This window comes from Macaca thibetana, chromosome 1, assembly GCF_024542745.1.
Source record: "Macaca thibetana thibetana isolate TM-01 chromosome 1, ASM2454274v1, whole genome shotgun sequence".
NCBI lineage: Eukaryota > Metazoa > Chordata > Mammalia > Primates > Cercopithecidae > Macaca > Macaca thibetana.
Window position 1 is genome coordinate 117,170,153 of NC_065578.1, and position 21,368 is coordinate 117,191,520.

Genomic DNA, 21,368 nt, shown 5'->3' on the forward strand with positions numbered 1-21,368 from the left:
CCTTTTTTGGACTACTAATCACGCTGAATATTTTCTTATTTTTATCTACCAGTTCCATTTTTCTTTTATGAATCATCTATTTCTGTTCTTTGCCTCCAAATGAAGGGATTATAGAATTACGCTATCTTGGGTAAACTACATTTCTGTTTTTTTCTCTTCTAATAGATACTCAAAAATTAATTTTTCTTTTTTCAAAAAAGAATTTGATTACACAATTATAATACAGAATGATTCCAACCACTTACTAGTTACATCATATCCAAAACAAAGCAGCAGTGGTTTTGGAGATCATATTATGGTACTCCAGTATTTTTATTTCTTGGACAGAGAAAAATCAAACCCCTAATTGAACTGAAATGATACAGGTCCACTCACAGAACCAGGTCTGCTCCTCTGTCAGTGATACACAATTCAGCCGTGATTCACATTGTAGGCCTTGATTCCAAATTCATATACAACTTATTTTTTCAATCAACATTATTTGTAAAACAGAGCCTTTTTATGGCTTACCTTGTCCATATCTATTAATGTTACAGGAATGTTTCTTCCAACTACCACCATCACTGTTCGACCACAGTTATCAACACCTATAAACAGGAAATGTAATCAGCACCCAGAAACTTCATTCCAAGAATATTATTTGTCTTAGGCTCTGACTTTATAAAATATTCTATGTGAACTTAAAAGATTGAAAACAAGGAAGTGTAAGTTGCTCAAATTTTATCTTCCAATTTTTCTACTCTGCAGATGACAACACCCTTTTTTTAAAGCTTTATGAGGGTTTTGATCACTGCCCTTTTAAGAGAAGACCTCTTAAAGATTTTAAATCAAGAACAGCCAAAGATCTTTTAAAATGTTTTATTATTTTCTAGAGACAGGATCTTGCTATGTCTCTAGGCTGGACTACAGTGGAGTGATCATAGTTTACTGCAGCCTCTATCTCCAACTCCTGGGCTCAAGCAATCCTCCTATCTCAGCCTCCAAAGCAGCTGGGACTACAGGCATGCACCACCACGCCTGGCTAATTTTTTCATTTTTTTGTAGAGATGGGGGTCTCGCTATATTGCCCAGTCTGGTATTGAACTCCTAGCCTAAAATGATCCTCCTGTCTCCACCTCCCAAAGTGCTGCGATTACAGATATGAGTCACCATGCCCAGCCCCCAAAACCTTTTATAAACAGCTTTTTGCTTACGCTCACTACAACTTTTAATAACATTAGTGATCCAGGAAAAACTAAATAGCACTCAAATCTGAAAATTACTAAAAAGTACTGTCTGTAAAAGAAATAGAATGGAGAAAGGGTGGGAATCTGGGAACTTTCACTCTCTCCATCATATATTTATGTAAGGTTTGAATTTTGTAGTAGCAAGTATATGGTACTTTTAAAAGCAGAAACATTTTTTAAAAGAAAAGGGACACTAGCATGAAATCAAGTTGGCTAATGCAGAACTATAAGTTGAAAATTTTATAGATTGGGATGTTATTTTTAAGATCTTGATGACAGGCAAAACTATCTTCATTAGTACAAAACCATTTTGTTCATAGATACAATAAATGAAATCAGAGAAAAATGAATTCTCAAATAGCATGATTGGTAGGGCTCTAAATTAGTGAAAGAATAAGTTACCATATATTTAAGCTCACCTGTTTGGTATAAGGCTTTTAGAGAAGCAATATCAGACAGATCCTCAGATCTTGCTTGACATAACCAGCGATTATAACTAGGGAAATAAATGATATAATCATTATAATAAACCCTTGGAAATTAAATTTACAAATGGGACCAATTTTTGATACCTTTCCCTGACCCTAAAAATTTTCAAGTATATATTTCCTTATAATTGGGAAGGAGTTAAAGAAGCATTAAACCATGTAGAATCTCTATTACATGTTATTGATAAAATAAACACAAATGAATTATTGAGAAAGGAAGGTGTTCATTATTTTAAAAATCCTTATGATTAAATGAAGATTGTACAGGTAAATGGCTAAGATACCAAGTATCCAAACTAACCTTGTTTTAAAACACTATTGTTTTCCTTTACTAAAAACATGCATAGAGAAAGTCTAAACCAATGGCAGAGCTCCAAAACAGATGCTCACTCACTCAACAAGGATTCGAGTGGTTACTCTATGATAGTTACTGAGAATACTATCATGAAAGGACATGGTTGCCTCCCTCAAGAAGTTTACTTTTCAGGGGAAAAACAGGCAAGTGCTGTACATGTTATGTGGGATCACAAAGGAGTTGGGTAAATTTATCTGGGAAGTTCTGGCATATTTAATCATCAGTTAAACGAACTAGTTGTAGTGATATCCCACAGACCAAATCATATGGACTGCAGTTTGGCTTTGGCTTTGGCTAAGAGGATGTTAAAGCTGGAAGAGACATTAAAAGACCTTGCAGAGGGAAATGACATGCAAAAGATTAATGGTCAAGTTCATCTCAGACTTCCCAGCCTATTAAATGGTAGAGTTGAATGTGAAGTTGCACTCAGGTCTCTAGATTTCCGGAAAGGTCAGTGCTTTTTCTACTGTATCATACTAATTTCTTGAAATTAAAAGTGCCACTTACTTGATTGTGGACAAGCTTTCAAGACACCTAAATGTATGAAAAGAAACTCTGAAGTGTCTAGATCACATATGGCAATATCCAGTAACAACAACATCAAAAAGCTTAACTAAGAGAGGGGAGATGTGGCTTCTAATCCTACCGCTTTTGGTGCAAACTTACTGAAGTCATTTACCTTTATGGAATTCAGTTTCCTCACCTGCAAAATGGTGTTCATATGGGAGGGGCACCTTTCAGCTATAAAGTACAATTGCACAACTAAAAATATTTAATGGGAAGTCTATCACATACAGACTGAAATCAACAAGCGACATGCCTGTTAGTTACACAGATATTGTTACTGCTTATGAAAAACATAGTGGTACTGCATTACTTCTACAGACTGCCTTCTCAAATTTGTGATTTACCAATCTATGCAAATTGAAAAGTCAAAGACAGTAGCTTTTAATTTTGTTTCAAAATATAATTTCAAAGTCAAGAAAACACCTATGTTTATTGTAGTTCTCTCTAAATCATATGCACTATTCCCTATTTTCACACCATCATTTCCTATTTACACTAAATCAAAATTTTATTTCTTTACTTAAAATATTTTCTTTGACAAATAATGTACATAATGTTTGATATATGGATACATTGTAAAATGGCTGAATCAAGCTAATTAACACATTCATTGCCTCACATATTTATCGTTTTTTTTTTTGGTAAGAATAGTTGAAATGTATTCTATTATCAATTTTTGGGTATATAACACATTCTTATTAACTACAGTCACCATATTGTATAATAAATCTCTTACTCCTCTCGTCTAACTGAAATTTTGTATTCTTTGACCAACATCTACCCAATCCCACCCCAATCCCACCAGCACACCTGATAACCACTTTATTCTGTTTTTCTGAGTTCAGTTATTTTAGGTTCCACATGTGAGATCATGCTGTATTTGTTTTTCTGTGCTAGACTTATTTCACTTAACATACTGTCTTATATCATTAGTATGAAGGTTAAAAGACAAAACTATTAAAAATAATAGCAACAATAATTTGTTGAGACAAAAATAATACAAAAATGTAAATTATGACATCAAAAATGTGGGAGTGAAGAATAAAAGTATAGAGTTTATCACGTTTTTAAAAATCATTCTATTATATACTCTCCAATTGTTTATAATGAGACTAAACAGCAAAATATATATTACATCCCATGGGCACCACAGATCCTAGCACAAAGCACAAAACAGGAATTCAATTAATACCTATTAACTTCTATACTCTGTTCATGTATCCATTGGCGCATTTTTCAAAGATTTATTGAATAAATGCAGTGTTTGCATCATAGTAGGTACTAAATTCTTTGCTAAATGAAATAATAAACATGAGTATATGCAAGATATTTTCGGGCCTGAGATGAATAAAAAAAGGCTCTTGAGTTTAAAGTTGCATATGTGAGACAGACATATTACAGTACAAAGAAAACGAACTTTGTAATAAGAACAAGACACCGTAACCAGAAGTCTAAATACTCCATCAATCAAATATGTATGCTGAGAAGGGGACTGGTGGTGAGGTAGGAAGTGGAACGAGAAGGAGTAGAGTGGAGGCAAATTCTAGATATGTTGTAGAAACAAATGCTCCCTTCTTGGTATCCCCAAAGACTTCTACCATGTTCAGTGCAAGACTTTACACACTTATTGGAATGGCTATTTCTATCACATTAGACCACCAGATAGAGAACATGTCATATTTGTCTCTGTATTTCCAGCCAATCCCTAGGGTAGTTCCTGACACTCAATCTCTATATCTCTATATCTCTATTTCTATCTCTATCTCTATCTATCTATATTCAATGAACTCTGAAAAAAAATTTTTTTAAACTGGAACTCAGGTGTACAAAATGGAATACATGATCCTTAATTGATAACACTCGCATAGCTGGTATATGCATGGTCCACTTAGAAGACTAGTTATATAATTATTCATCTTTAATGAAGTAATAAGCACCCTAAAATCTACCACTGTAACAAAAATCAGGACTTTCACAATAACCTTCATCTAATCATGTGCTACTTCCCACCATTATCTGGAATTCCAGGTTAATCACTTATTGCTTTCCTTTTTATATCATTTTAAATTCAACTACATGTAGTCAATGTAAGACATTGTTTGTTTGTTTTTAACTATTTAAAAAAGCTTATCATACTGTATATAATCTCTTGGGTCTTACATTTTTGACTTACCATATTGCTAACATTCATCCATATCATTGGATTTCAATGTTGTTGACTGATTTGGACACTTACAGGTTGAACATCCCAAATTCAAAAACACAAAATCTGAAATGCTCCAAAATCCAAAACTTTCTGAGTGCCAACATGACAATTAAAAAAAAAAATGCTCAATGGAACATTTCAGATTTTGGGGATTTGGGATGTTCAACTGCTAAGTATAATACAAATATTTCAAAATCCAAACAAATCAGAAATCTGAAACACTTCTGGTTCCAAGGATTTTGGATATGGCATACTTAATCTGTATGTATCATGTATTCATACTAGACAAAAACTATAGATGTTTTTCATTCACTCTCTCACTGATGGGCACTTGGGCCATTTCCAGGGTTTTGCTATTGTGAAGACGGCTACGATCAACTTATTTTGTGTGTCTCCTGGTATACATGTGCATGATTTATCTTGAGTAGATACCAATGAGTGAAAGTGCTAGGTTACAGGGAATGTTTAATTTTAGGAGATAAGGACAAACCTCTTTTCCAAAGCATTGCACCAAATTATACTTCTATTAGCAGCATATGAGATTCTGTGAATCTCTGTCCTTGCCAACAGAGATGCTTTAGTGTTAGATGCTTTAGTGTTTTCCAGTTGGACAGGTTACAAATGGTAAAGCATTTCTCCAGTCAGTAACGAGGCTGAGATTCTGCTCATGTTGACTTGATTCTTTCTATGAGATGCCTGTTCCTGCCATTTTTCCATTTTTTATTGGGTTATTTGATTGTTTCTCACCAAGTTGTAGTTCTTTACACATTCTTGATGCTAATCATTTGTTGTGTGTTTTGTGAGTATCTGCCCCCATTCTGTAACTTGCTTTTCACTTTGTTTAAGCTTGGCTCTACTTTCTAAAGTTCTTAATTTTAATATAGTCAAAATTATTTTTTCTTTGGTAGTCAATGCTTTTCATGTGCTTAAAAAAATCTTCCCTTTCTCTAAGGTTTGAAGGATACTAACTTAACTTCTTCCACAGGTTTCAAAATTTTTTAAAATTTAAGTCCTTAATCTATCTAAAGTTTGGGATTTGTCCATAGTGTGAACACAGAAATAGTATAAACTCTAAAATGTTTTAAACCTTGATTGATGATTAACAACTTGAGATCTAAAGATAGATTTTAGTTGACAAAACCTCTATGAACATATTCATGGGGAGAAGTTTATAGTTTACATCAGATTCTTAAAGGGGTCATGATTTTTAAAAGGTTAGAATCACTGCTGAGACACTGGTCCTGTTCTGGTTTCTTATAAACAGCACCTCACTTTTTGCTATAGTGTTTTGTTTTGTTTAAATAAAGACATGGAATCTTTTGTTCCAATCCAAAAATCAAAACAAAGCTAAAAGGAAAATATGAACTCAAAATAGTTTCTGGGTTTCCTACAGGATATTTCCCAAATATCCTATATAGAATATTTTCTTATTCCAAATAAACAAACTTTTCTATTATTTTATGGGTAAACATAATAATCATGGATAAATAATAATACAAAATATGTCAAAATGGCAGAAAAAAGTAGCCACTAGAGTGCTCTAAAGGCAGAAATACTAATTAGTTTCTCAATGGGTTGCAACCGACTGAGGTTGGACACTGTTCTCACAGAGCTAATATAAGTCAATTATTTTCCAGTTAATAAATTACCATCCACCTGTAGAGCCAACAGCTGAATGACAAAAAATTTTTAAACTATATCATTCTTAAAAGACTAATAACCAACCCATCTGTGTAAAATCATAGCCCAGGAAAAATTCTGTCTTTGGAATTAACACAGGCTTTCCCAGATCTTATACAACTGACCCATCCTAGATTTAGTTAAGATCCTTGTTGTATCCTCTTATTGACCCTGTACAGTAATTTAAACAATTATTCATATAACTAATTAGTTTAGCATTTTTCTCCTCTGCAAGACCCTAAGCTCCATGCAGGAGGGTGCTGTATCTGTCTTGCTTGTCACTTTATTACTAGTAGTATCCAGCACAACATTTGGCACATTAGTAAAAGCCTATTAAGTATTTAATAATGAACAAGATAATGATTTTGTTGAGAAAAATGACATAAGGGTCACAGGCAATTGAATCTTAAGTCAGTCAAGTAATACTAATAAAAAAGGAAATAAAATATTCCTGTAAAATAACTTGAAGAGTTTCAAAAGCAGTATTTTTGAAAAAGAATATCTAGGTTGATTCCTAATTTTGATAAGTAAACTAATGTCTACCTTATGATACACCCAAATCAGAATCACAACTGGATGACAGACCTGGATTAGAAAACACGTCTAATTTTTCACATGTTACAAACAATTATTTTGAAGAGACACTGAGATGGCAAGGCAGTGTTACGAAAGGAGTGACATAAAACTATTGCCAATCCATGTGACCTTTAGTTTTGTTACTGATGGAAGAACTGAAGGCTTTCGAAAAGATATTTACTAACTAAAAACCTACTTACTTTTACATTTGTTCAACCTAAGTAATTAACATAATCAACAGAAGCCAGACTCAATATGTGAAAATAAAAGCCTGATTCAGAGATATCAAGAGAAAGAAATTTTTAAAACTACAACCTACAATCTCAAATACAGCTGAGCATGCAAACAGATGACTATATAGCTTAGTTATATCATAAACTCCTCAACAAACAGCCATCAAAAACTTTTTGGTCTCAGGACCAAAATATATCTATATAAAACACAGACATTTTTATGTTTTTATAAATTATTGAGGACCTTAAACATCTTTTGTTTGTGTCATTTATATCTACCAGTTCTCACATTAGAAATAAAAAGAGAAATTTTAAAAATATTCATTAATTTAAAAACAATGAAAAACCTATTTTGTGAACATAACTTTTTTTAAAAAGTTGTATTTAGAGAAAAGAGTTGTATTTTTTAACTTGCAAATCTCTTTAATTTCTGCTAGATTCTCATATGTGCGTTTGCATTTAAATTACTGCAATATCACATACTGAGTGGCCTCCAGAAAACTCCATTGAACACTGCGAGAGAATGTGAATGAAAAAGAAAAATACGCCTCAGTAACATTATGATTTTTTCTTTTCTTTTTGTTTTTTTGAGACAAGGTCTCTCTCTTTCGCCCAGGCAGGAGTACAGTGGTGTGATCACAGCTCACTGCAACCTCCACCACCTCCTGGGCTCCTCAGCCTCCTGCGTAGATGGGAACAGAGGCATGCGCCACCATGTCTGGCCATTTTTTTTTTTTTCTTAAGAGACAGGGTTTCATGAACTGGACTCAAGCAATCTAACCTCCTTGGCCTCCCAATGTGCTGGAATTACTGGCTCCCACCACGCCTGGCCACATTATAAAAATAGTTTATCAGGTTCCCTGGATCACACTTTTGAGAAGAAAACAGAGTAGCAGGTTCCTCCCTGGACCATACTTTTGAGAATTGGTTATCACTGTTAAAACAAAATAGCAACAGACCAATTAGCTTAGGGTTGTTTCTATACCAGGAACCCTTACATAACCATATCACAACTTAACTTAGAAGAATCCCTTGTAACTGATTAATTTTAGAAACAAACAAACAAAAAGCAACTAAACTGAGTTTCAGCCAATCACAAATGGCAAACTAGCTGGATCATACCCAAATAAGGCAAATGCCTAGCTGTAGCCAATCAAGTAATTTCTCTACTTTGCTTCTGCAATCAGCCTATAAAAGTCTGCTGCTCATGCTGCTATAGTGAAGTTCTCTGAACTGCTTCTGGTTTTGAGTGCTGTCTGATTCATGAATACTACTATGCTCAAATAAACTCCATTAAGTTTATTTTTTTCTCAAGTTTTTAACATCACTCTGAAGTAGTCTGCTTTACAGATACAAGAGAAGACCTCATCTTCAATCATCACAGACACTGGGCACATAAATGGGAAATCAGAAAAATCTTTTGGTCAGACATAGCTCCTTACTCAAGCAAATAGCTTTGGGAGCCATAGGTTATGCTCTTCTCCAAGCCTGCAACTATGTGTTGACTTCACACACACAACCTGACTGCAGTTCTGAACTTCTGTCTCAATACCTCTGACATCTCAAGGTAGTGTGGCTCATTCATGGACTTCCAGAAGATGGGGAGTACTTTATCTCTGTGTACTTGCAACTAGAATATTTTTTTGTAGAATAAGTGTTCATTGTTTCCTAAACAAAATGGAAAAAGTCAACTGTGTTACAAATGTGACTCTCAAGATCAAGGTCCTCTACCAATACAAACGATAATGCTTTACATGCTATAGGATTCCTTTCCAGAAAGTGTGGGATCAGTGAATATAAATGTATTTTAATACTGGCTTAAACTAAGTTACTAAGTAAAACTAATCAACTCACTTAGAAAAACAACAACAACAACAACAACAACAAAACCAGCAACCAGCCCAAAGATAAACTTAAAACTTCCAGATATCTGTACCATTTCATGGAAAAATGAGTTAGGTATGTACTAAGTTTGTGTGTATTTGTGTGTGTGTGTGTGAGCGAGAGAGAGAGAAAGAGAAAATGGACAGAAGAGAACAGGTTGACTGATTTGAGAAAGGTGATAATTATGTGGTTCTTTGTATGTGAATATAAAAAGTCTCTAGTCCTTTTCCAACTGCTCTAACATTGGCTTGTGTAAGTGGGTTGAAGGTGAGTAGAGAAGGGAGATATGCTACAGAGGCAACGTTGAAGGATCTTCCTTAAGTAGCTGTAACTGTGGGCAAGCCACTCCGTGGGATCAATTTACTTCATGTAACATAAAGGAGTCACACTAGGTCAGTGATTTAGGGCCCAAAAGGATCATCTAAGAAACTTTAGAAAGAAGATTTCTGAGTCCTTTCCATGGAGGACAGGAAGTTTGATATAGGAAGTTTGGTGTGGGGCACAGATTTTTAACAAGCACTCTTAGTGATTCTAATGCTGATAGACTGTGGACCCCATTTTGGAAAACTATTAACAAATGATCATCAAAATTCCTTCTAACTATAAAGTACTGGTGAGAGATCACAGACCAGTGATTTTCAAAGTGTAGTCTGTAGACTCCTAAAGAGATCCTGACGTGCCTTTAGGAGGTTGTAAGATCAAAACTATTTTTGCAATAACATTGTTAGAGTTTTTCAATGCATGAACATTTACATTGATAGTGCAAAAGCAACTGATGGGTAAAAACAGCTGGTAATAGCCTTACCACAAATCAAGGCAGTGGCACCAATAAACAAAAAAGGCCAGCTGCATTTAAGAATGCCTTCGAAGGAGGAGTAAAGATTATTAATTTGATTAAATCAGTTCTTGAGACCTCATCTTTTTAAATTAATGCAAGACAAAATGGGAAGAACACATAAAGCACTTTTGCATATTGAAGTGTGAGGCTGCCTTGAAGAAAGTTGCTATGTGATTGAGTTGTGAGCTGGACTAGTTGCTTTTTTTCATGCAGCACCATTTTTACTTCAAAGAATGACTGGCAAACTATAGTTATTCAACATGAACATTTGGCAGGTGTTTTCCCAAAAATGAATAAAGTGACCCTGACATTTCAAGAAAAATAACCAACAGTATTTGTTGCCAATGATAAAACTCGAGCTTTAAAGCTTTAAATATATATATATTTGAAACATTTTTATTGTCATCAGAAGCTTGGCAGTTCCTAATATTAAATACTTTTCTGATGAGATTGGTGATACTGTAAAATTGATACTAACAAATATAATTTTTTGATACTGTGTAATGAAATGTGTCAATATTTGGAGCTCTGAATAATTCAATGAATCGATACTTTCCAAAAAGCTAATGTATCATGTTATAAAGCCATGCTATACATTCCTATTATAAAATCTGTTCAAAGTACAGAACAACACATTTTAATATAATAGAATTCAAAAATTCATGGATACAGTTTGAGATTCTGCATTACAATTATATTTTAAAACACTACTGTTTATCAAATTCTGGTATGGTATCAAAGAATATTCCAATTATTTTAAAAGGCTATTAAAATACTCCTCTATTTTCCAATTATAATCTCAGTGAGGTCAGATTTTCTTCATATACATTAGTCAAAACAACTTATTGCAGCAGTTTGAATGCTGATATAAGAATCCGGCTGTCTTCGATTAAGTCAAACATTAAACAATTTGCAAGACTAAAAAAAAAAATCACTATCTTTCTCATTAAAAAACAGTTATTTTAAAATAAATAAATAATTTCTCATGTGATAAATATTGATAGACATAACCCATAAAAACAAAAGCTCTCTGGGGTCTTCAACAATTTCTGAGTGCAAAAGAGACTCGATACTAAAGAATCCCAGATCCCAGTAATGTGAGGAGACCAGGCACCGCATTTAATGAAAAATGTCCATCAGATGAATCTTAAACATATGGCCAAGTTTAGAAACCACTGAAAGTATCATTTGACTGTGACTACTTCACTTGGAAAAGCTGTTCCTTGGTGCCCCCTAGTGGCTTATATGCTTTTGTTTTTTAAATTAAAATCAGAATAAAGGAAGACCTGGGATTGAGGAGACACAAAATACTAATTCTGTAAGGGACTCGAGAGATCATGTAGTCCAACTCCCACTTTATCAGTGGAGACAGAAAGCATGGAGACATCATTATAATACAGCGTGAAAAATGCTATGCTATGCTTTGGGTGAGAACAGGGTAGGAAAAAAAGCATACAGGAGGTGGCATCTATTCCAGACTTTGGAGGTAGGTCTCCAGAGGCAATTGCTTTTGAAATCTGGATAGAAATTGAAGGATGAGAGTAGCCCATTCAAAAGGAATGGCAAGTACCAAAGTTCAAAGATAAAACAAGCCATGATTTGCTCAGTACAACAGTGGACAATTTTAAGAGCTTGACAAGTACCAGGTTCTGTGCTAAAGCTCATTACATTACCTCATTTAATGCTCACAAAAACCCTATGAGGTGCTAACCCTCAATCAACCCTATAAGGTAATGGATAGTAGATATTTATAGTTTTTTTTTTTTTTTTTTTTATTTTCTTTAGACTTTTTTAAAAGCAGCTAGCTTTACAAAGACTGGATCTTTAGGAAAGCTTACCCAAAAGTACAAAGCTGCTTCTATGTTTTTAAAAGGATTTATTCAAAATTGCCTTGGAAGACATATGGAAGAAATGGAATGGTTTGGATGTCTTATAAGGTCCTTGGGATAAGTCAGGGAGAAATAAAGCTCTTTTAAATTTAATTAAACTGTAGATTATGCTTTAATTATAAACATAGTAGAGCTAAATAAAAGCTTTATAACTCCCTTTCCCTTTTCCTAATTTCTCCTTTTAGAATATAAACCTGTATTATGGAGGCACTACAATTATAGTAGACAGGGTAGGAGCTCTGAAATCAGACATGTATCTGAACACTGGTTTCACCACATATTAACTGTGGCCACTGATAGCTTTCTTAACTTTGAGTTTTTGCACTTCCGAAGTGAGGACGATCTCTTCCTCACTGATTGTCATGAAAAATACATTGGAATACATTATGTATACACGTAGCTCATGCATCAGATGTAAGGTCCCTTTCCTGCTTCTGATGTCCTTATGTATCTAACAGTCCTGAAGGGTTGTCTTACTTTCTTTGATGCTGCTTCTGCAGAGCTGCCTCTGATAATTGTCCCTGAAGGATCAGTTTTCTTTGCTTGTCAATATCTCCTTCCATTCGAGCAAAAGCGTGAGAGCCAATGAAAGAGAGATCAACTCCCAAGCCTTCATCCTCCTCTTCTTGGTTATCTGTAACAAAAATGCTACTATCAACAGAGAGCTTATGCTAAAACTAGACAGTAAATGAAACAGATTGTGAATGCTGTAGTAAGGATGACAGTGAGGTAACTCAAAAAACTGGGGTCAAGGTTATTTTTGAGAATGAAACTGTAATCAGATTTAGGCATCTGTAAAACTGAAATAATGAAAGAAACTGCCTGTCCATGTGTGACAAAGGTTTAGCAATATGTGAGATCCAATCAGGGTGACCTGGGTGTAACCCTAGAAAGAAAAGAGTAGAATGTAATCACACACAAAAAGACGGAAGTAATTAGATTGTATCTGGGTTTAACGATGGCTCATTGCACAGCATCTGACAAAAAAGAAGTATAAAAAACAAGCATTTAGGAAGGTTTATATATAGCACTGTTGAAAGAGGAAGCATTTGATTGCATAAACCTCAGCTGTTCTGTCAGGTAACATCCCAAGATGGATGTACCAGGATCACAGAGTATGATCCACATTCCTTAAGAAATATTTCAGTTATAATTTAGCATCCTGGTTTTCTACACTGTCATACAAACCTAGTTATTTTGATCCATAAGAGTTACAGTTCTCACTACAAATTAATAAATTAACTTTCTAATCTGTCCACACAACCACTGTGAATTGGATGAGTAGAAATCAGTCTCTTGGGAACAGATTATCTCTTAGTGTGGTATTCACTGCCTTGGTAGATGTTACGCAAAAACAAAACAAAACAAAACAAACCTTGTACCATGGGGGACATTCCCAAGGCAATGACAGCACTTGAATTCCAACCTGGTGGACAATCAGCTGGAGTTTCCCCACGTCTACTTCACTGCTCCTCAAACTGACAGGCCAATAGATTGGAAAGGCCCGCTTTCATTAAAAACACCCTTCAAGTAAAGCTTGGTTACACATATTTTAACAGATTTAACATTCTACTTGAAAATAAGAATGCTAAGGTGTACATCTATCACAAAAAGTATTTTCTGAAATATGAATGCAAATCAAACACTCTGGGAATGGTGGATAGAAGAGAATCTTTTAGCAAATCAATGAGTCTTATCTACTGTCCAGCACTCAAAGTGGTTTTGCTGTTCACCACTCATTATCACACTAAATGCATTTTATGAAAGAAAAATTTTACGGTAGTCACAGGCATGAGGATTTCAAAACAACTCTTTGCATTATTTCAAGGATATACTATACTGGACGCTCACCCAAAGTGCATGGGCACCCCTTCAGCAAAGCTTGGTTTCCAGATATTTCTCATTTTCTGATGCTAGACCACTTATAATTCTCTCCACTTGATGAAAGTCTATGTACTTGTGATAAAATCTTGAGTCGCTTCCTACCAATTTTGGCTTGGTGCTCATTTTTAAAAGAAATATTCACCCTAGGAATTTCATAGTAATTCCCTAAACTGCTGGATTACACGATTCAGTCCCAGCACTGAAGCGTGTGAGGCATATCTCCACAGAAGGGACTTAAGACCTTAAACATGTACACACGACCATCACTACAAGATGTCATGCAGAGTAGATTCAGAAGGTCCCCATCCTAACACATTCTACCTACTGCTCCAACCTACGACAGTACATAACCCGAAGAAACAAAATGAATGGTTATAATATTCTTGTCTTAGTATTTAATGTTAGGTATGATTTTTAGAGGATACTGAAAGCTGTTCAAAATGTTAGACAATAACGTACTTCACTATCTCAGCAGTGTCCTGCATGAAACTATAACCTCCATCAGGGTGAGAATGTTGTTATAGCCACCTCTTAATCTCCACTGTCTAACACAGACTTGACATCCACCCACCCACCCACCCACCCACCCACCCATCCATCCATCCATCCATCCATCCATCCATCCATCCATCCATCCATCCATCCATCCAAATTGTATTTGTAATTTCAAGAATAGAACTCAAAAACTTCTACTCTGGTCTTGATAGTAGTGTCATGGTAACAGAGAGCTTTCCAAAGGTCAAGCTGAATCTCTTACTTCTTTGGTGATTGGTGCCTTATCTTTGCTCCTTAAGAGGGAGATTTAAAAAGTTAGAGCTCTAGAGCTCACCTTCTGGAGCGCCAGGTTTCTCGCTTATTCTAATCTGTCGTTCGGGTACCACAGGCTCCCCTTCTGCATTTCCAATATCTGCAGGTAGGTACGGCAATGATCGATTCTCCTCTTTTAATGACCTTGGGAAGTACAGAGGTAGCAGCTTTTGGTAAGTAGCCTGTGTCAGAAAAGCAAGACATTCTGTGAAAAATAGCACAAAACACAGAAGACCTCAGCAGTACTTAGCTGAGCTGTTCATACACTGTGAAGACAACCTCCATCAAGAATAAAGACTTTACGACTTCTGAGCTCAGACTAGATACTGTCCGGAACCCTCAATCAGCTTTTGTGTTAAAGATAAGGATATTGTTATCTAGTCAAGTTAAATGTGATGCCTGCCCATCCTAACAATTTCAGGTCACTGAACCTGGAATGCATAAGTCCTGCCACTCCTGTCCCTATCCGTACCTTCACTTCCTAACGATACCAGTCTCTCAAGATTTGGCTCAGATGCTAGCTACTTCCTTAACCCTCATTGTGCCATCAGGGTCCGTTCAACCAGGTTTAGCTTCTGAGTTGTTTGTGAAGGATTTCTCTTTCATGATATTTATTCTTTCTTAAAAATTTTTTCAAAGAACAAAGATGTACTTAAAAAAAAAACAGAATAAAACTCATCTTATCTTGTAATTCCCATATTGATTGGTCCACTGGACTAATAAATCTGCAATATATTAAAGGCATGTATGCTCTTATTTGTCCTACATCTTGAAGCATTTTGCTTTTTCATCTTCCTAGGAATCGTTTTCTCATTACCTAGAATTACTCATCAATTATTACAAACTATACTAAAAAAGACAAACAAAATAAAAAGAAAAAAAATTATGGAATCACCTAGGACAATGAACTCATTCAAGAAATCATTATCTTTCAGTTTCATATTGTGTTGCCCGTAGCAAAAAACTGAGATAGAATTCACATACTATAAAATTCACCCTTTTAAAGTATACAAGTATACAATTCAGTGTTTGTTTTTGTTTTCTTTTTTGAGATGAGTGTTGCTATGCTGCCCAGGTTGTTCTCAAACTCCTGGGCTCAAGTATTTTTCCCATCTCAACTTCCCAAGTAGCTGGGATTACACGTGTACACCACCAAACCCAGTTTCAGTGATTTTTTCATACACAATATTCACAAAGGAGGTACAATCACCACCACTATTTAATTCCAGAACATTTTCATCACTCTAAAACCCATCAGCAATCATTCACCATTCCTTCCTCTCCCACCCCTGGCAATTACTAATCTTCTTTCTGTCACTATGAATTTGCCTATTTTTGGACATTTCATAAAAATAGAATACAGGGCCAGGCACGGTGGCTCACACCTGTAATCCCAGCATTCTGGGAGGCCGAAGCAGGGGGATCACCAGGTCAGATCGATATCTACCTGACCAATATGGTGAGACCCCATCTCTACTAAAATACAAAAAAATTAGCCAGGCATGGTGGCACACGCCTGTAGTTCCAGCTACTCGAGAGGCTGAGGCAGGGCAATCACTGGAACTCAGGAGGTGGAGGTTGCAGTGAGCCAAGATTGCACCATTGCACTCCAGCCTAGTGACAGGGTAAGACTCTGTTTCAAAAAATAAAATAAAATAAAATAAAATAAAAAAGGCCAGGCTCGGTGGCTCACGCCTGTAATCCGCCTTTGGGAGGCTGAGGCGGACAGATCATGAAGTAAGGAGATGGAGACCATCCTGGCTAACACAGTGAAATCCCATCTCTACTAAACATACAAAAAACTAGCCAGGTGTGGTGGCATGCGCCTATAGTCCCAGCTACTTGGGAGGCTGAGGCAGGAGAATCACTTGAACCTGGGATTTGGAGGTTGTAGTGAGCCGAGATCGTGCCACTGCACTCCAGCCTGGGCGACAGGGCGAGACTCTGTCTCAAAAAATAAATAAATAAATAAATAAATAAATAAAAATAAAAATGGAATACAGTATGTGGCATTTTGTGTCTGGCTTCTTTCACTTAGCATGATGTTTTCAAGGTTCACCCATGTTGTAGCATGTATCAATACTTCATTCCTTTTTTATGGCTGAATAATATTCTAACACACATGCACGCACACATACACACACCACTTTTTTTTATATCAATTCATTACTTGATGACATTTCAGTTGTTTCTATTTTTTGGCTATTATAAAGAATGCTACTACAGATATTTGTGTACAAATTTTTGTGTGGACATAAATGTTTTCAACTCTCTTCTGTATACAACTACGAGTCAAACTGCTGCATTATAGGGTAACTCTTTCATGTTTAACTTTTTCATGAACTGCCAGACTGTTTTCCAAAGTAGCTGTGCCATTTTTACATTCCAATTAACTACCTATGAGGGTTCCAATTTCTCCACATCCTCACCAACACTTGTTATTGTCTCCCTTCATAATTATAGCCATGTTAGTGGGTGTGAAGTGGTATCCACTGTGGTTTTTACTTGTATTTCTCTAATGGTTAATGGTGTGGAGCACTTTTGCAGTGTTTACTGGCTATCTGTATCTTTAAATAAATGTATGTTAATTACGTTTCATTTTTTTTTTTTTCTATTTTATGATGTTTTTCACATCTTAAAAAGCTTTCTGGCCTGGGAAGACTGTCCTTGTAAGGGATAACTAATTCCTAAAGATAGTAAAAAGCACATCTTGCATATGCCAACCAACCAATCCCAAATCTACAGTTCTAATCATTTTCTTATCTAACTCTTACATACTATGCAAATATTTCTCTTGGTCTAAATAATCAAGGGCCAGGTATCAGGAATCTAGAGATTACTCCTATAGTCCAGAGTCTGCTGGAATTATTCAAACTAGCCAGTCCTAAACTATAAGTCCTGCCCTGCCTTGAACTCCTGACCTCAGGTGATCCACCTGCCTCAGCCTCCCAAAGTACTGGGATTACAGGCAAGAGCCACTGTGTATTTCCAAGGACAAAAGAAAATATGGTATTCTCATTCCGTCATTCAACAGGAAGAACTTAATCACATACTATTTTGTGATAGGAACCTGGACAATCTCATTTTACTAAAAGGATGTGTGACAGTATTCTTTCATTTTTTATGTTTGTGCAACAGTATTTACTTGATACAAAGAAGTTTGTTATGTTTAAATTCTTACTAAAATGTCTAATAAACTTGCTTTTCATTATCCCTTTATTCTTCTATAAATTATTCACAAATGACTTGAGAAAAAGACGGTAACTGTTGATTACTTTCCCAGGTATACTGAGGGCAAAGTCTGTTCCTCTAAATCTGAGTCAGGTGTCAAGTTGCCAGGGCACTGTGGTGCATGCCTTAGAGGAGCATTTGCCACACTGTAGGGTGATCTTTGTTTATCTGGTTGTCTCAGCATTAGTCTGCCAACTCCCTGAGAGCAAGAGCCATATCTCATTTGTATCCTATCCTATGAAAATGGACAAATCTCTAACCTAGACTTCACTCCTCAGCTTCAAACTGATAAGCACAATGGTTTGCTGAGCCTCTGCCCTGATGATCCACTGATCCTCTAAGACTCAACGTGTTCAGAAAATAATTTGTCTTCATCCCATCTCCAAAACTTTTCCCACTTTCTATTTGCTATCTCAATGGCGGCATCATTACCTAGTCACTCAAGCCAAAAACCTAGAAGTCATGTTTAACTCCTTTTCCCGTATGTATTTAATCAACCACCAACTCCAGTTGAATTTATTTACTAAATGTTTAAAATTTTAACACTACCAGTACCCTTGTTCAGGCCTGATCATTTCTCATGTGGAGTACTGCAAGCACCTGTTATCTCTTCTTGCCATTAGTCTTTCTCTTTCCAAACCATCCTTCACACAGCTAAAACAGAAATTAGATGACATCATTTGTTTGTGTAAAGCTCTTCTGTTTCCCACTGCGTAATTAATAAAGTCTAAATTTTACAGGATGTGACACAAGGCCTTGAATGATCTTATCCCTATCTAACTTTCATTTTTGCCACTCTCAGCCTCACATTTTATGCAATACCAATACTAAACACTCGATGCTATGTCTTATTTCCGTGTCTTTGCTCAGGCTTGTAGGACTGTTGCCACTTGCCTCTCTCCCTTGGCAAATCTTATGTACCTTTTACAATTATTTCAACTTATGTATCACTTCCTATGGGAAGCATTTCCTAACCCCGTGCCAGGTTAAAGTTATGTCCTATCCTTCCCATACCTCCATTAATGCACTTATCACAATTATCTGAATGTATCTGAATTATCTATTTCCATAAAAGGATAAAGGCTCCTTGAGGAAACAACCATGCTTTTTTCACTGGTATATTCCCAGGACCTAATATAGTAAACCTGATATATGCAAACATTCAGTAAAAGATCACTGGAAGATTCTATGTATAAATAAACCAGATGAAACAAGAGATAAAGTAAATGTGCCTTTTTTACAGCAAATTCAAAGGTACATATATATTATATATGTAGCTATATATGCCTTGAATAGATACTTCACTAATAGATAGCTAATATGAATATACTAGCTCATTTTATTATCAAGAAAAACCTGATAGAGGTACTATCAGTATTTCTATTTTACTTAAGCAGAGAGGTTAACTTGCTCAATAATACAAAACTGGGAAATATTAGAAGCTGAACTAGACAAATCACTCTAAAATTAAAGTGTAATGAGATAAGAATAAACTGATTTTCTAAAATGGCTTGACATTACATTGAAATATATTAAACTGAACTACATATAACAAAACATATAAACCTCACAGTACCAGCCACAGGGCTAGGCTGTCACCTGCTCAGGCACACACCAAAGCTTTTCTGGCATAGTAGTTTCCAGTTATGCTCCCCAAACACTCAGTGCTTAGAAGGTGTTGCTTTGAGAGCTAACACAGGGGCCAAGCAAAACAACTCCACTTTGTAAGATTTCACTCACAGCGACAACAGTTTAGCTATAAAAAATATGAACAAAATGCTCCTTCTTGACTTGTTTTTAGTTTCCAATATAGTCTTTTTCAATGAATGATGGTAAGACCCACTCTCAAATACATACATAGATCATTAGGATTTGTCTGCTGGAAACTCAGTAAATATATAGCGATAAGCCAAAGGCAAATGCTTAAAGGTAGAAATAAGATTTAAATAATGTAACAATTAGCAAAATACCTCTTCAAGATCAGAGACAGCAAATACTACTTTTTCAATGGTTTCCCCATGAATCTCTAGGAATCTCCTTACAGTGCCTAAGGAAAAGAATAGAAAGATTACTCAATAAATAAAAAACTACTTATACATAAAGAAAAATCAAACTCCTCAATGTTTTATTTTTGTAATGGATCACTTCTCACTTCATTCAGGACTCTGCTTAGTAATACCCTATCAGTGAAGCCTGCCCAGACTACTTGTATAAAAACTCTTCTCTGATTTGCTTTCCTCCAGAGCAACTGTGATAGACATTTTATGAAGTTACTTGTGTATTGTTATCCTCCCTGCCCTCTCCACCTCATTCACTAGAATGAAAGCTCCATAACAGAAGACACTTTATTGTATTTCTTGCTCTATTTCCAATGCCAAGAACAGTGACTGGCCGTAGAAGATGCTGACTCCAGATAATTCTCTCTTATCCAGCATATTCTTATTCCCTGGGGCCTCTGTCGGCCAGAATGATCTAGCACAAGTGTCTTTCCATTCATTCAGTTACAGTATTAGATATCCTACCCAGCCCTTCAGACCCTGAAAAAACTCCACAAAACCAAAGCTCAATTATTTTTTTCTTAATTCCTATGTTATCCTAATTCTTCTTTATCAGCTTCCTAATAACAAGACCTACTGGCCTTTTCTTCAGTTCTTAACTCATTGGATCTCTCCCTAGCTTTAATCCTTAACACACATGCCCTCACCTTTTAAAAATGTTGTCCTCCAGGGTTCTGCCTTCAATATTTTTTATTTTTTTGATATACTTATTCTCCTTGGCTCACGAATGTGCTGGATAGGTATTACCTCAAATGCTGATGGCTCCCAAATCTTTATATTCTTTTTTCTGAGGAAAAGACCCGAATTACCTGACGCCTATTGGGTATATCTGATCAGATAACTCACAGAGACCTCAAATTCAGTGTAGCCAAACCTGACCCCAACAGGTCTAAATCCTGACCACCATCTTTTTCTCAACAAACCTGGTCCTTTTTACCTATATTCCTTATTTTGGTTACATATCAACATCCAACCAATCATCCAAGCTAGAATCCTGAATTGTCTTTGATGCTTCCTTTACCTCTTCCTTCACACTGCATTTTCAAATAGTTCCTATGGCTTTTAATTCTATTGCTAATATTTCTAACATTTATTCATTTCTTTTGGCTGCTTTCAGGTTCTCAAGGCTCACACAGACTTTGGTAACAAGCTCTTAACTGCTCTCCTTGTGTCTTTCTTCCCCAAGTCTACATACTCACTGTTGCCTGAGTTATCTTCTCATGTTACCCTCTTTACTAAACACTGGTGATGCTCTGCACTGCTTACAGGTTAAGATTCAAAAACCCTAGCATGACTCTCTATACTCCAACCCCAACTATCCACTTTTCCCCACTCAGCTCTTTAGTCCTATTTTCAATTATTCCTCCCACATCTTATGCTTTAGCCAAATCTACTTTGCTGTATTCAAAACATACCACTTACTTGATGCCCTGCCTCTGCTTGCATG

The 21,368-nt window shown here is 35.8% G+C and overlaps 1 protein-coding gene across 6 annotated transcripts in view; it reads right to left on the reverse strand.

Annotated features, from left to right (window-relative positions):
* GDAP2 (ganglioside induced differentiation associated protein 2) overlaps positions 1-21,368 on the reverse strand; it is a 70,068-nt gene that overhangs the window by 26,397 nt on the left and 22,303 nt on the right. For all 6 annotated transcript variants that reach the window (XM_050748677.1, XM_050748696.1, XM_050748702.1 and 3 more), the window contains 5 exons: positions 19,835-19,911; positions 14,656-14,815; positions 12,420-12,576; positions 1,646-1,722; positions 511-587 (listed from right to left, as the gene is read on the reverse strand). In XM_050748677.1, coding sequence (XP_050604634.1) covers positions 511-587; positions 1,646-1,722; positions 12,420-12,576; positions 14,656-14,815; positions 19,835-19,911 — 548 coding nt within the window. The remainder of the gene's footprint in view (positions 1-510; positions 588-1,645; positions 1,723-12,419; positions 12,577-14,655; positions 14,816-19,834; positions 19,912-21,368) is intronic.